General features: G+C 46.1%; 1 protein-coding gene across 4 annotated transcripts in view; it reads right to left on the bottom strand.

The window, feature by feature from the left end:
- IFNAR2 (interferon alpha and beta receptor subunit 2) overlaps positions 1-16,405 on the bottom strand; it is a 55,304-nt gene that overhangs the window by 12,221 nt on the left and 26,678 nt on the right. For 2 of the 4 annotated variants that reach the window (XM_028114204.2, XM_028114203.2), the window contains exon 9: positions 12,377-14,585. In XM_028114204.2, the coding sequence (XP_027970005.1) occupies positions 13,887-14,585 (699 nt within the window). In that variant the 3' untranslated portion in view covers positions 12,377-13,886. Of the gene's footprint in view, positions 1-3,093; positions 3,261-5,434; positions 5,593-10,118; positions 10,243-11,388; positions 11,553-12,376; positions 14,586-16,405 lie in introns of those variants that run through there. The other 2 variants (XM_028114998.2, XM_088024052.1) reach the window with 2 other exon arrangements.

Consider the following 16,405-nt stretch of genomic DNA (forward strand, 5'->3'; position numbering starts at 1 on the left):
CTCATTCATGATATATTCCTGAGTTTGGTAAACCAAAACAGTTTCCGGCAAGGCAAAGGGAACTACAAGAGCATACGTCACCCATATTTCCATCATGGTTCTATTTCCTGATAGAAGGGTCCTATTTAAAATGTGTTACATGAGGGGCACCTGGGTGGCTCAGTCGTTAAGCGTGTGCCTTGGGCTCAGGTCATGGTCCCAGGGTCCTGGGATCAAGCCCCACATCGGGCTCCCTGCTCTGTGGGAAGCCTGCTTCTCCCTCTCCCACTCCCCTTGCTCATGTTCTCTCTCTGTGTCAAATAAATAAATAAAATCTTAAAAAAAAATAAAACAAAATGTGTCAGGTGAATAGGAACTTCAACAGAAAGTGAGCACAAACTCTTTTTTTTTTTTTTTTACTTCAGTAATTGGTTATTTTTCTTTTGGCGTTGGGTTTGTTGACAACTTGTCTCTATTCCTTTACTGTAGGAGAGAGCCAAGCTCATTGATGACAAGAATTGGATTCTACCATTGACTACATGAAGAGTATGGTATAACTTCCAATAATTAAAAATAAAAAATCCGGGCTTTCATTCCTAGAAATCCCATACCCCTAAAACCTTGCAATGCTATTTTTTCAGGGATTCAGCTCAGGGTTGACCCACAGTGGCAGGCAGGGAGGGACAGACATGAAAAGCCCTGCTCAAGTCCCCTCTATTTGCTTTTTCTAGCTGTCTTTCACACCCAGGGAATTTCTGGTTTTATCTGTTCACATTGTCCCACCAGGAAGAAACAGAGTTTCCTGAAGCCTTTTATGCTATGAGTTTAGGGACCGGATACGGCAGCCTTTTAACACTGCGTTCTAAAAGGGAACCCTAATCGTCTTACGCCGTGTAGGCGCTGTAACAGAACACAGAGCAGGCGGCTTCTAAACAGCAAACGTGTACTCCTCACAGTTCTCAAGGCTGAGGAGTCCAAGACCAAGGCACTGGCAAACTTGGATCCAGTCAGCCAGTCTTCATGCTGTGTCTGCATCACAGGGCAGAAGGGCCTGCCCGGGGAGCTCTCTGGGGTCCCTTTTATAAGGCCGCTAATCCCCTGCCTCCCAAAGGCCCCACCTCCAACACCGTCACACTGGGGATTAGGTTTCCACGTGAGGGAGGACCTAGGGAACAGGCAGCCTTTCCAACACTTGCCGCGCCACACCAAAGGCTTCCACACAGCAGGCGGAAGTGACAGGACCAATGTGTCCCCAGATGCCTATCCTGTGGGCACGTTCTAGATAAGGAGCTAAAGCTAAAGTGGGTGTTGCGCTTCATGCTTGGTACAGGAGGCATGCAGACATGGTAGACTGTGGAAACGGATCCTTCATAAGAGTACGCTGCTAAGCCCCTGAGTGGGTCAATCCTGTCTTACCTTTGCATCCCAGAGCTTAGTGGAGATACCTGCATTTGGCACGCGACTATAAAACTCCTCATTCTGGGGCGTCTGGGTGGCTCAGATAGTTAAGCGTCTGCCTTCGGCTCAGGTCATGATCCCAGGGTCCTGGGATCGAGTCCTGCATCGGGCTCCCTGCTCAGCGGGGAGCCTGCCTCTCCCTCTGCCTCTCTCTCTCTGTGTCTCTTATGAATAAATAAATAAAATCTTTAAAAACTCCTCATTCTGTATTGCTTTCTAGGCACACATCTCCTGGGGGCTTAACTATAAGCAAACTCATCTAGTCGGTGAAGAAGGCTGATATCCTGCATCATTTAATGGAGCATTTTGGGGGGGAAATTAGCTTGAGATTTTGGGGGCTTGTGCAGTATGTACATATAAATTTGATTACATAATTTCTAAGACAACACACATGGGTAACCCTTTCCTCCCAAACTCTTGAGAATTAAATGATAGAACCAACATTTAATATAGAGGAGATGACATATATGTAACCTAACTTACATTAACATATGTGTAAGTCAGTTTAGGACCACAAATAGCATTCAGCTTGGAAGCACTAAGTATAAGGAAAAACCTGACCATGGATGAATGAAAATAGCCTTATTCTGTCTACATAAGGGGAAGGAAAAGCCCATGTATTGACCACACATGTTGTTCAGGTAACCGGACAAGTTTATTTTTTTCATTATGTCCTTAAACTCCCCCAATCCTGTGAAGTAGGTTATCATCCCCACTTTATTAATGAAGTGGGTTATTTTTTTAAAGATTTTATTTATTTATTTATTTATTTATTTATTTATTTATTTATTTATTTTGAGAGAGAGAGAGAGAGAGAGAGAGAGAGCGTGTGCCAGTGGGGGAAGGGGGAGACGGAGAGAGAGAATCTCAAGCAGACTCTGTGCTGAGTGTGGAGCCCAATGTGGGGCTCGATTCCACGATCCTGGGATCATGACCTGAGCTGAAACTGAGAGTCGGATGCTTAACTGATAGAGCCACCCAAGCGCCCCATGAAATGCATTATTATGCCCATCTTGTAGGCATGAGGAAGCCGAGGTCAAGAATGTGACTAGAGTCACATTGGCAGGAGCAACATTCCAACCAGGTCAGACTCCTAGCTCATGTTTTTAAAGGAACCATCCCCTGAAGAGGAGGAGAGCAATGGCGAAAACTGGGGTCAGACAGGTAAAATGTGACACTGTTCATCTAGCGTCCAGGGATGGGGCTGCCCAGACCATGGACTGGACTATTCTATGGTGTACATGAGGCACAGCGTTTCAGACCATAAAATAGCAGTCATGCAGCATGTCACCTGATTCAGCTGACTGCAACTTCCACCAGCCAACTGTTGAGTCAGCTCTCTCAACCTTCTCCTGCAACTTCCCTTCAGGGAGAGAAAGGCCTGCTCTAACTGTGCTAACACCCTGAAGTCTGCTGTATGCATTTCCCTTGGGGCCTGGGAAGCATGAGCCAAATACCAGGTATCCCTCAGACTGGGAAGCTTCTGGCACTCAGATGACCAGGCCTTAGATCCTGTGGACCATAAGGTGCTACCACCTTGCAAGACCCTGACTGGATGGCCTCCTAGCCTCCTTTCTCCATCATCATGGCCTCAGACTAACACTAGGCAAAGAAGGGGAGCCTATGTCTGAAATGCATATGATTTGCTGAGCTTACCTTTTCATCAGAACCATTTTTCCAATATTGCACATTATAAAACCACGAGTTATAAATATTCCTCATGGTCCATGTTTCAGGTTCATTCTCAATTTTAGGGGCTAGGAAACGCATATGTAAAGAATTAGCAAGTGCTTCTACTTGCATTCCAGGTGGTCCAATCATGGCTAAGAGGAAGAGAACAAAGCAAAATGACAGTCACAAATCACATTTTAAAAACATCAACACTTATTTCTCATAACTGTGCAGACCAACTGGTCGACTGAAGGACCCTGTCTTTGATGTAAGTTTGCTATGACATTGATTGACATGGTCAAGGAAGGTAGTTGGATTTTGTTTCTTAAAAAAAAATCTGATAGCCTTTTTTGTTTTATTAATCAAGTTTAGCCCATTTATATTTATTGTGATTTCTGATATATTTGATATTATTTTGTATTTTCTATAAAGACTTTTTTTTTTTTGGTGGTTTGTTCCTCTCCTCTTTTTTCTTTCTACTGGGTCGAATTTTCTTTATTTTCTTTGCTGGGTTGGAAGTTACAGATGGTATTTCTACTACTTTTAGTGCCTAACATACATAATTAATCATACACACTTCCCAAAAAAGTCTGTAGCTGTTTCTGCCCAAATGCTCTTTTATTGGATATTCACGTGGCTAGCCCCTTTGCTTCATTTGGGTCTCGGTTCAAATGTCACCTCCTCAGAGAGACTTTTTTACCACCCTATGTAAAGAGCAGCTCCCAACATATCCTGCACTGGTACCTTCCCTTATTTTCTTGATCTATTTGTTTATCTGTCTTCCCCCCATTAGACTGTATGCTTCCTGAGGGCCGGGATTTTGTCTTGCTATTATAGCTTCTGCACTAAGAATGTGCCTGGCATATAGTAGGTGCTCAATAATAATTGTACAATGAATAATAAATATCTCTGGGCAACTGTGCTATTTGAGTTATATCCTGTTTTCTTCTCTGACTGCTGTTATTCTTATTTTTTTTTTTTGAAGCTGTAAATGGGACTGCTTCCAGCATTTTACCTTGTCTTTGATCTGCTGGTAGCTAAAAACCAGATAAGAAAATTTATTAGATACTTTTCAAAGCAAGTATAAACAGATTCTATGTGACTTCTTGCAGCACTTTCCTGTCATATAAACTTCAAGAGGCAAGGATCTAAAGTAGGTTGCTAAGAGCATGGACACAGGGGCCTCAGGGGCTTGGCTCTGAATCCTTACTGGGCCATTCCTTATCTGTATGACCTTTGGGCAAGCTGCTTTTCTATTCTGTATTAATTTCTAAAGGGAATTTCTGCAGATGGGCCCAACATAGGAATTGGAACCAGTCAGGACCTGGTAAGTCAGTCAGCAATTACAGGAGCAGAAACCTGTACTATGTTTTGGAAACTTGACTACTGCTAAGCTGCTTGTATTTTTTTAATGTTGATTTTTCTTAGCTTTTGTAAAGATACCTTTAGAAAAGATAATATAACCTTGATAATTTCTGACTCCAGAAATAAGAGTTTTGTTGTCAAGCCTGGGACAGAATTGGGAAAGAACAGAAGGGTATCCTAGCTGCATTCCCCACCAGGGGAGGCAAAACTGTGGGAGCCATGGGGGTCCAGAGCAGGGAGCAGTATAAACACCCCACACCACACAGACACAATCCCTCCAATGCTTCCCTGGAGGTGCTCCTGGGAAGGCTGCAACTTGAGTCTTGTCTTACTGTCTCAATTGCTATAAGGTGGTTTCATTCATTTCCAATTCCTGATGTTCTAATTATGTTCACCTCATGACGTCTGGTGAATCCCCATGACCCTCCAGATCTAACCTGGGAACACTCTTTTGGATGCTTACCAGCCAGCCTGACCCAACACATCTGTCATTAGTCGAATCCATTGCTCTGGCCTTCATTCTGGGCAGGCTGGCTGTCTGCACCTGGTCGTCTTCCTGTCTCTACACCTGCCTCGAATAACCTTTATTCTTCTGCCTGTCATGTCACATTTCCTTCCATCCTAACTCCAAACTGACTTCCTCCCAGAAAATGTACTACATTAATCCTTCCAGTTCTTCTCATTAACAACACTGGCCTCAACTCATTCTTTACCCACAAGGCATTAATGTTAATAGATTTATATTTAATTATTGTATTAACTTTATGACCAGCCCTTCCTGTCTCTCCCACAGACTTCCTTCTGGCCATAGCCCTCCTTATTATACTCCCTACGCTCCTTGTGCAAGGCCACCCACTCTGTGGGTGCTCAAAGAATCCTCCCTGACCAGGCTACCCCATGGGGAAAGAAAACCAAGGCACAATGCTGGCATTACAATGAAATGGAAAACAAAGTGGCTTACTGTCATCCACAGGACAGAAGGTGATGTTTACCCAGTCCGAATGCTCATCTGCAAATTCAGCCCTGACTCTCAAGGTGTGATCACCATACTTGGAAAGACTTGAGAAATCACATTCTGTCAAGGCAGTACTTGTGCATGTATCTTGGAATTTCCTATAGCTGTAAAATCAGAAAAATAAAACCATGAAAATTCCCACTTCAGTCTCTCTGGGGCTGACTGGTGCTTTATTAATCCCTACTACCAAAGGATAATGGAGGATAATGAGAGAAAAATAAACTGAATTCTTAATCATCACTTTTGATGAATAGCATGCATCATTTATATGAGCATTTCCCCAACTGTGCTCCATGGGATTTCAGTGATTCTTGAGATATTATAAGTCATTTCAAAAATAATCTGTCCCTGGGCGCCTGGGGGGCTCAGTCAGTTAAGCAACTGCTTCTGGCTCGGGTCATGATCTCAGGGTCCTGGGATGGAGCCCGGCATCGGGCTCTCTGCTCAGTGGGGAGTGTGCTTCTCCCTCTCTCTCTCTCAAATAAATAAATAAATAAATAAATAAATAAATAAATAAATAAAAATCTTTAAAAAATATATCTGTCCCATGGTCAAATGATTTGGGGCAGAATCGAGGTTAAACATAAAGAAGTGTCTGTCTTCATAACAGAACTCCCTCAGCGACTTTCATATCTTAATGAGCACGTGCCTCTCCAAAATGGGGTTGAGTATTCAATATATTTGACCAAGAAAGCTTCCCTCCTTGATTATGCTGTTTATGAAAGCAGAGGGACATGGTCTGTGAATACTGTGTACACAGATTAGCCAAATAGTGTCCCGAAAATGACTATTGCTGCAATTACTCTGGAAACACTATGCAACGATTTGTTCTTATACAGATTTGTTTTATACAATATGTTTAAAACAGAGCTCCAGCCCAGACACCCACCCCTGAAGGGAGGGTGGCAGAAACGTGAAGTTGAAGAAGGAAAAGGATGTCTGGGAAGACCGGCAGGTGCGTGTGACCACCTCACAACCACCTGAGGTGTAATCAGCTCCACCTGACCCAAGGACACCCAGGCTCCTGTCTCGCAAAAAGGGAAGGTTTTGTCTGACTGGTTCCTCAGTGTACCTTCCACCGATTTGGCTGCCCTTAGGGGTGACAATGAAGGTGATAAAAATAGTAACAGCCCACTAGTCAAGCACTTAGGTGTCAGGCAGGGCAGGAAGTATTTTTTATCTGTATTACGTCACTGAATTCACAAGCCCAGGAGGGCAGAATGGGGATCACTCCTATTTTATAGATGGGACGCAGGTATGGAGAACCTAAGAAACTTGCCCAATGGAGCTGGGATCGGCTTGACTTCAGAGCCCACAGTCTTTTTTTTTTTTAATTTTTATTGTTATGTTAATCACCATACATTACATCATTAGTTTTTGATGTAATGTTCCATGATTCATTGTTTGTGCATAACACCCAGTGCTCCACGCAGAATGTGCCCTCTTTAATACCCATCACCAGGCTAACCCAGCCCCCCACCCTCCTCCCCTCTAGAACCCTCAGTTTGTTTTTCAGAGTCCATCGTCTCTCATGGTTCGTCTCCCCCTCCAACTTACTCCCCTTCATTCTTCCCCTCCTGCTATCTTCTTTTTCTTTTTTCTTAACATATGTTGCATTATTTGTTTCAGAAGTACAGATCTGTGATTCATCAGTCTTGCACAATTCACAGCGCTCACCATAGCACATACCCTCCCCAATGTCTATCACCCAGCCACCCCATCCCTCCCACCCCCCACCACTCCAGCAACCCTCAGTTTGTTTCCTGAGATTAAGAATTCCTCATAGCAGTGAGGTCATATGATACATGTCTTTCTCTGACTGACTTATTTCACTCAGCATTACACCCTCCAGTTCCATCCACGTTGTTGCAAATGGCAAGATCTCATTCCTTTTGATGGCTGCATAATATTCCATTGTGTATATATACCACATCTTCTTTATCCATTCATCTGTCGATGGACATCTTGCAGAGCCCACAGTCTTAAGCACCACACCTCACCACATTCTTGGCGATGCCCAGAACAATTTCTGGCTAAAAGTAGGTAGAGATAATTGGGCTCAGACTATTCTACAATCTGCTCTTTTCACGTACTATACCACAAACATTCGTCAATCAACTCTTCATGGGTTGCCTAACATCCCACCGTTTGGAGACTCCAGGGGTCACGGCATGAAGGGGGCTTCCCTACACGTGGCCACTTCCTTCATTTAAACTAGCATGTCAAGTGGCTGGAACATGGAATATTCCAGCAGTTGTTTTGCAATAACTTCTCTCTCCCCAGGTCATTTTTATGGCATTTAAAAATATTTTTCACTTGGGGAGCCTGGGTGGCTCAGATGGTTAAGCGTCTGCTTTTGGCTCAGGTCATGATCCCAGGGTCCTGGGATCGAGCCCCGCAATGGGCTCCCTGCTCAGCGGGAGGCCTACTTCTCCCTCTCCCACTCCTCTTGCTTGTGTTCCCTCTCTCACTGTGTCTCTGTCAAATAAATAAGTAAAATCTTTAAAAATATATATATTTTTTTCTCCCCATTAAATAGGTCATATAACCCATTCTCCACATTTACATCTCAGGTTTTCAAAGATGTTTCTGTAGTCAAATCACCAATCCATCCTCCCAAGCGCTCCTCTGGTCACCCCGGCCCCACGTACACATATAAGAGAGTCTGTGCTACCCAACCTCTCAAGCTGAATTCTTTTTTTTTTTAAATTTTTTTTTCAAGCTGAATTCTAAACAAATCTTTCACAAGCTATGGAAAACAGTAATCAGATTTTTCTAGATCAACTTTCTTGATCTAGACACAAGGACACCCCCCAGCACATGCTTTGTTTTTCCCAGCACATCTCATGCTCAGTCTGCACTTCTGTGCTAAGGATACCTGATTCTCGGTTGCTGGGAAGCCACTAGGAACTCGTACCTACAAGATGGACATCCCAACCAAACACCTCTACTACAAGGGCATAGAATGGAACAACAAAGGATAAACGGATGGGGGGAGAGAGAGAGGGAGGTTAATTTTGCACAGTGAAATCTCTAGAGCTGTCAAGACTGCAGACACAGACATGAAATTATCAAACCAATCAGTGGTAGAAAATAGACAGCAGGGAAAAATAGGCAGCAGAATCACCTGTCCTAAACCCTTGAGTAAACTGACAAATTGGACTAATGACTGTAGGTCAGATGAAAGTCCTGCCCCAATGTTAAATAGCCAACCTTGATAGCTGTAGATGGTGATGTAAAAGATTATCCTTGCTCTTTGGAAATTCACCATGAAATATTAAGTGACAAAGGGCATGATGTAAGACAGAGAGAGAGGGAGAAAGGAAATGTAGCAAACCTTAAAAGTTGGTGAAGCTGGACATAAGCTATTTGGAAGTTCTCTGCACTGTATTTTATTTATTTATTTGTCAGAGTGAAAGAGCACAAAGCAGGGGGAGTGGCAGGCAAAGAGGGAGAAGCAGACTCCCCGCTGAGCAGGGAGCCCGACGTGGGGCTCGATCCCAGAACCCTGGGATCATGACCTGAGCTGAAGGCAGACGCCTAACCAACTGAGCCACCCAGGCGCCCCTGTCCTTGAAATCTTAAAATGTTCTGTTAGTGGGGAATTACTTCGAACTAAAAAGTGCCCAAAAAAGTAAAAAAAGACTAGCTTATTCATCTTCCTACGTCTTCTCTGCATCAGCAGGCCTGGGATATGTTTGTAAAAGAAATCTGGAGGAGAAGGAGTGTGGGATTAATGGGATCTGGGACCTATGGTTCCTTCTGCTTCATCGAAGGGACTGCCTATCTTTGTATGTGTCTGAGTCACGTTGGAAGCAGGTGTGTTGGCTCATCACCCTTTGGCCCCCTGCTGCTGTTTGCACTTGGCCTAAAGGTGCATCACCTGCATCCAGCCGGTGGTGTATGATGGCAAGCTGCTGAGGGAGGGCTGACAGAGGGAAAAACTGGCAGGGCAGGTCCTGGGAGGTCAGAACACCACTGAGATAATTGTCTTGCTGACACTCACCCTTCCTTCTGATGCTTTCAGGGGCTAGAGCTTTTCACAGCCAGTAGCTAGCTGTCTTACTTTCAATTTTAGGACACAGCCAGAGTAACTGAGCACCCACTATACAAATCATCTGCACCCCACAGCACGGTGGTGTTCTGTTATAATCTGCTGGAGGGGATGGGTGGTAGCACGGCAAGGGCCAACCTGCTTTGCATACCTCGGTTTTCCTGGATGGCTCCCACTTGCAAATCATTGACTTCGAGCAATACTGCTCTCCTAAGTGGGGATGATCTCAGTGACATTTTTTTCTCTTAAAAAACATCAATTGTGACAAATGCTTGTGTTGCAACAGGCTACCACTATGGCCAATGACATCCTTAGCCACATGATCAAATGTCGGTATATACCAGTGGCTCTGCGGTCATCAAACGATGAACCATCCCAACAAGAAAAAGTAAAAAAGACTTGTCTCTTTTCAGAGAACAGAACTTTCACAAGAATTTCCCGGACAGAAAGAAAAAGGTCAGCAGTGAGGTTCCCTATGGGCTGTCATGGTCATGCGGGTGAGGGCAGTCAGACTCTCTTGTGGTCCGGCCCAGTGACCAGCTCAGGGCCTTCCCACCAAGAGCACCCCAGACTCACCTTTGGTACTGAGCTGTGAAAGTCAGATTGCCTTTGGGAAAAGCAGGCAACTCCCACTGTAGAATGTTCTTGAAATTAACTGACTTCATTCTGACGTTTTCAGGAGGTGGCACGATTCCTAATGCTGTAAAAATAAAAGGGAAAAGTCTGCATCTTTGTTCCTCAAAAAAGTTGCACAAGTAAATGACTATATCCAACACTTGGGTCTCCCCTATGGTTCCATGTCTTCAAATGGGCATGTGGGTGAAGGAAAAAGAGACACGCATTAGCTGTACTAAGGAGTCTGGATTTTATCTGAAGAACCGCTGGGGTGGGGGGGCTGTTGGAGGTTGGGGTGGGACAGAGAGCAAGAATGAAGTGGGGACAGATAGGGGTGACCAGGATTTGGGTGGTGGGAGAAAGGTGGGGTAGATGGATTTTAGATATATTTCCAGAGGTACAGACTCTAGACTTGCTGATACTTTTGGTGTGGAGAAGTTAATATTCATTCCTGGCTTAAGCATCTGATGCCGACTGGGGCTGGGGGCAAGGACATCAACAGTCCCATTTCAGCTGCATTAGGTCTGAGATGCTGCAGAGAGATGCACACAGGAATGTCCCAGACAGCTGGAGAAAGGAGCCTGCGCATAAAGGAGAGATCTGGGCTAGAGGTAGAAATCATTTTTAAATTTTTAATAGAAAATATCAAACATAAACAAAAGCAGACGGAAGAGTATGATAAACCACCACCGGCCCATGACCCAAGGGTGCCAACAGAGATTCACATTTGAGTCACGGGCCTATAGCTGGGTTCTGCTGGTATCCCCTACAGGGATAGCGAGAGGGGAGGGTGGAGGGCCCGGGCAAGAACTGGGCTATACAGAGATCTGGCAGAGGTGGAAGATGCTAGGTAGAAACAGCCTGAGAGGTAGGAGGAAAACCAGGAGCCTGTGGCATCCTGGAAGGCTGGGGATGAATTCATCAGAAAGCAAGGAGGGGCCCATCGTTGTTTGAACCCGGGCAGGAAATTTAGAGGAGGGCAGAAAAGGTTTCAGTGGATTTAGAACTCCGAAGACACAGAGCTGTGGAGTTGAGGGGCAGACCTCAGATGTTGGGGTGCTGAGTACTTAATGGGAAGCCCTGACGGCCGGACCCGGCACCCGATCACTTCCAGTGCGCCTCTGGGGTCCGCTCAGGAGTCGCCTTGGGGCCATCGCTGCCGGCATCGTAGCTCGGCCTTCAGTTCCCAAGCGCACGTCGGGCCGTCGTCCCCTCCCCGCGGACCCCTCACCTGACATCAGGAGGCAGCCGCCCAGCCAGCTCCGCAGGCTCCGCGGCATGGCCGCGCCGGGAGCCGGGAGGGCGCTCGGGGGGGTGGGGGTGGGGCGCGCCAGCAGCCGGGCAAGCGCCCCCGAGCCCGCACCCCGAAGCGCTGGCCGGTCCTCCCCACCCCTCGCGGAGGCCGCTTCCGGGTACTGGAGGGGCGGGGCGGGGCGGGGCGGGGCCAGACCCCGCCCCCTTCCTGGGCCCCGCCCCGGCCGGAGTCCACCGCCGCGCTTTGCTGGGGAAGAGGGCGGTGTCCCGGGGGGCCTGGCGGGTGGTAGGGAGACGCGAAGGGAGGGGACCTTGCTTCCCCCAAAGGGGGGGGTTGCAAAAGACTAGTAGCAAGACTGTACGTACAGTGCCCCGATTGGGGAGACGCCTCCCCCAACATTAAATGCATGCTTTTCGAGGTTAAATAAATACACTACAACGCCCACCCAGAGGTTCTATCTGGCGTTATGGGTGGTGGCGGTTTTTCTTGACACCATTCAGTATTCCGCAAGTTTTCTCCAGTGAAAACTTTCTCCAAGTTTTCTCTATGATCTCCTCTCCCGGCAAATAGGTTGATTTTAAAGCTCTCCATTAGCAAAGACAGTTTGAAAGGGTCTTCTTTACCCCCTCCCACCCAGGGATAAACACCACAAAACCAAGTCATTTATGGGGCAAAAACTTGTTACTCTCACAAGACTGCTTGAGAGAAGTTTAATTTCCTCTTTCAAAGCTTGGGCAGTGGTGAGGTTGGAAAACCCAGAGCAGGGTAAATACAGAGTGATGTAAGGCACTGCTCAAGGTCTGACCACCAGGAACACAGTCCCTGAGGATGACTGTTCCCTTGGCCCCTACTGGCATTGGCACACAGAGGGACTTTTGTTTAACCCTAGAGATGCCAGCAGAACCACAAAGTGGCTGCATTTTTATACTCTCTAATGAGAAACAACTCTGAGGACATTACCAAGTTTGTATTAAAAAGTATTTATCCTTCACCAACTTCAATTACACAAAATATAAAACACACACACACATAAAAGCTGCCATAAAAAGGGTATTCCAAAAGATCACTCTGGAAAGCTTTCAAAATATGAGAGATGATTTAAGAGGGCAGAGAATTGAACTGGTCACATGAAAAAGTCCCTTTCCTATGGAATTTCATCATGTTGTTAAATAATCTCTTCTCCTCTCACATCCCTCTCCTTTGAGTTACTTTTGAACAGTTATAAAAATAATCTCTTCAAAGTCCTTGAACTAGGATGCATAATAGTTGTTTTCCCCTTTTTGAATTGATCTAGAAGAAAGGTCTGAGAAGCCTGCTCTTGGGGCGAGCGGAATGAGCTAGGAGGTCCCATAGAGTTGATTCACCCTGGGGTCTTCTCAGGGTTGTAGCACCTCCACTGGAGTCTTCATTCCTGTGTATTTTCTAGTATTTCTCCTAGCACCACAGGATCTTGGAGATTACCTAGTCCAATCCTTTTATTTCCTAAATGAAGAAACTGAGGCTCAGAGAGGCTAAGCAAAGTACCCAGGGTCACACAGGGAAATAGCAGCAGAGTCAGACCCGAGCCCCAGTTCTTGTCTGGTTTGCTACATGATGTTCTAGAACTTCCCTCCCTCCCCACAGCGCCACAGGAACTTTGGTCCCACATAGGACACTTGGAATCAGCACACATATCACTTCTTAAATTGTTAAATAGGCTCTCCAGGAATTTTGTGACTTATCTCTTCTGAAGACCTTGAAACAATTTTGCATTTGTTCTCGTTTTTTTTTTTAATTTTAAAATTTGGCACTGAGATTCTATCCCCTTCTCTCATGCAAATGTTTCCTATTAGTCACCTGCCTGATGCTAGAGTTATTGATGTGTGTGAGTTTGTCTTCCTCACTCAAATTGAGAAGGGCTGGTCAAGTGGCCAAGAGCCGAATTCTCTGAGCGTAGGTGACAGAATGTGACATGTGGGAGGAGCCCCAGACTGGGCTGGACTTTCCCTCCTTCTAACATGTGCTTCTGTTTCTTTGTGGGTCCCCTGCCTTTCCCTCTGGCCGCCTTCCTTTTCTTCTCTTTTCCTGCCTGCTTTCTGGCTCCTTCCTTGAGCCTGCTGGACTCAAACTGCAGACTGCTCCTGCACCTGCTTGGAACCCTGCTGAGCGTCTTTCTTTGCTTTCCCCACTCCCACCCTGGCTAATTTCATTATTTCCCAGAAATCTTGCAGGGCCCTGGACCACCCCTGCAAACCACATGTAAACAACGCACTGAAGGATCCACAGGTCCGGTTCTGACTCCCCTCCCAACTGGTTATTTGCATATAATTTGCATAGATGACGTCACCAGCCCTCCCCCCGCCCCCCAGGAGCAGGCCACAGTCTCCAACACCTTCCCTGGGGGACATTGCAGACCACAAGGGAGGAAGTGACAGTGCAGGGGGGGAAACCCTGAAGGTATTGGTCAGTCCACGTTCATTAAATATTTTGGGGGTTCATCTCATTATATAGCCGTCTCCGATGTCAACATCCGACTCAGAACTGTCACTTTTATCAGAAAGCACATCTTCAGGCCACGGGCACTCTGCAGAGGGGGTGGGGGAGGGTGGCTGTGTCCCTTCCCCGTGGGCCGCCAGAAAACTTGTTTCCAGTTGGTGGGAATCGTCTGGGTCGAACGTCTCTTCTGGAAAACTTGGTAACCCTGGAGGGACTTCCGAGTCGTCATCGAGGGCGCTCACGAACACAGAGCTTAGATTTACATTGAAGATAATTTTGTCCCCAGCCTCTTCCATGGAGCTGCTGTCCTCCTCGGAAAGGGGGTCCTGTAGCAGCTTCCGTCCCCCCTCGTAGGCCCCACTTGCGCATTCCGACCACCCGGGGCAGGGCCCTGGTATCATCAGGGCCTCAGAGTCCCGCTCGGACAGGTCAGGCTCCTCAGTGTCGGACTCCAGGCAGTCCCCGCACGTGGCCAAGGAGGCAGAGGTGGGACGGAGAAGCCCACCCATTAGCCCATGCTTGGTATAGCCACCGGTGCTTGTCACAGGGGCTGCGGCTTCATCATTGCTGTCACTCTCATCGTCGTAATTGTAATTCCACACCTTCTTCTTCCGGTTAACGTGAATCATCTCCACGAAAGCCACTGCTTCCACTGGTGGCATCTCAGGGATAACCCAGGCTGACAAGTTGTAAAGATTCTTAAAAAAGAGAGAGAGGGAGAGAGAGAGAGAAAGTATCAATTCTGTTTGTTCTGAACTTTTTGACATAATAAAACTCAGTAACAAGAGCTAACAGTTACGTAGTGTTTACTATTTGCCGGGCACTGGTCCTAGTGCTTACGTGTTACGATGCATTTTACCCTCACAACCGTGCCATGAAGTGGGCTTACGCTTCTTCTCCTCATTTTACAGGTGAGAAAACGAGGTCGAGAGGTACGGAAACTTGCCTAAGCTTCATGAATAGTGAGTGGGGGAGGCTGGATTTCAAGCTAGGTAGGCTGCCTGCAGCAGGGACGAGGTTCTGGCTTCTACTCCTTCCTACCCCGCTCCCCTCGCTGCTTCTTGCATGTCAGGGGCATCGATCCATTTAGATTCTGGATTGCCAAGACATTCTTGAGGGGTGTCAGGGAACCATGGGTGAGGAGAGTCACTGGGGAGCCAATTCCATCGGGGTTCCCTGGACTGGAGGACCTCAAAGATGGAGAAGATCCCTAAAGAGTCAGGGGGTGAGAATGTCGAGACTCACAGAGCTCATTCTGTTCCAGCTCTTGGAACAGAACACTGCCAGGATACAGCTGAGCAGGGCGAGCGCTGGAGAATACAAGGCAGGCTGAGTCTTGCGGTGTTGGTGGATTCTGTCTCTAGGACAACTATGGTGAGGCTAATGGGGAGGAGGTGGTCAATCCTGAATCGTCATCGGCACCGTCCTCCTGTCTATTCTCCTGTGCCTACCCGGGTTGACCAATTTGACAAACCTGCTCTTCCCCTACTACCCAACCCAGCCTTGGGGTGAATTTTTCTATCGGGTTGTTCATCTTTTTTCTTATTGATTCATAGGAGCTCTTTATATAATCTGGATGCTGATTATTTGTTGATTATTTATGTTATTATGATTATTTGTTACATATATTTTCCCCTAGCCTGTGGTTTATTGCTTTACATCATCAATGACATTCGATGAAAAGAAATTCTTAATGTTAATGTAAAAAAAAAGTATCAGTGTTCTTCCTTTATGGTTCTGCTTTTTGTGTCGGAGGGAATCCTCCTTATCCCAATGTCATATAGAATCTCCTACCGTGCCTCCTAAACCTTTAACAGTTTTGCCTTTCGCAGTAGTCTTTAATATACCTGGAACTGATATTTGTGTATGGTGTGAGGTAGAGACCCAATTTCATCTTCTCCCATTTAGATACATTTATTGACCAGCCAGTTCTTTCCCCATGGCAATATCTACTCATCATTAGTCATGTTTCCATATGTGTGGGTCTGGTTCTGGGCTCTCAACTTGACCAAATCTTTGTTATGGTCTTTCGATAAGGTTTTATAATTTTTTCCACAAAGGACCTGTAATGTCTTTTATTAGATTGATTCCTTAAATGTTTTAAGAATATTTTTTATTACTCCTATAATGGTATTTTTATTTTTATTTATTAAAAAAATTTAGATTTTATTTATCCATTTGAGAGAGAGTGAGCGAGCGAGCAAGAGAGCACGAGCAGTGGGGAAGGGCAGAGAGAGAAGTAGACTCCCTGCTGAGCAGGGAGCCAGATGTGGGGCTCAACACCAGGACCCTGAGATCATGACCTGAGCGAGCTGAAGGCAGATGTTTGACCAAATGAGCCACCCAGGTGCCCCTGAAATGGTATTTTTAAAAAACTATAGGATTCCACTTAACTGTAGGATTCCAAGTTCAAAACCAGGTAAAACTAATCTATGCTGTTAGTAATCAGGACAGTGGTTATTCTTGGTGGGGGGGGTACTAACTAGAAGGTGTCAGGAGAGAGACTTCTGGGCAGGCT

The sequence above is a fragment of the Eumetopias jubatus genome, unplaced genomic scaffold (genome assembly GCF_037043125.1).
Source record: "Eumetopias jubatus isolate StellerSeaLion01/CBP00866 unplaced genomic scaffold, mEumJub1_p1.0 scaffold_1, whole genome shotgun sequence".
In the NCBI taxonomy this organism is placed as follows: Eukaryota; Metazoa; Chordata; class Mammalia; order Carnivora; family Otariidae; genus Eumetopias; species Eumetopias jubatus.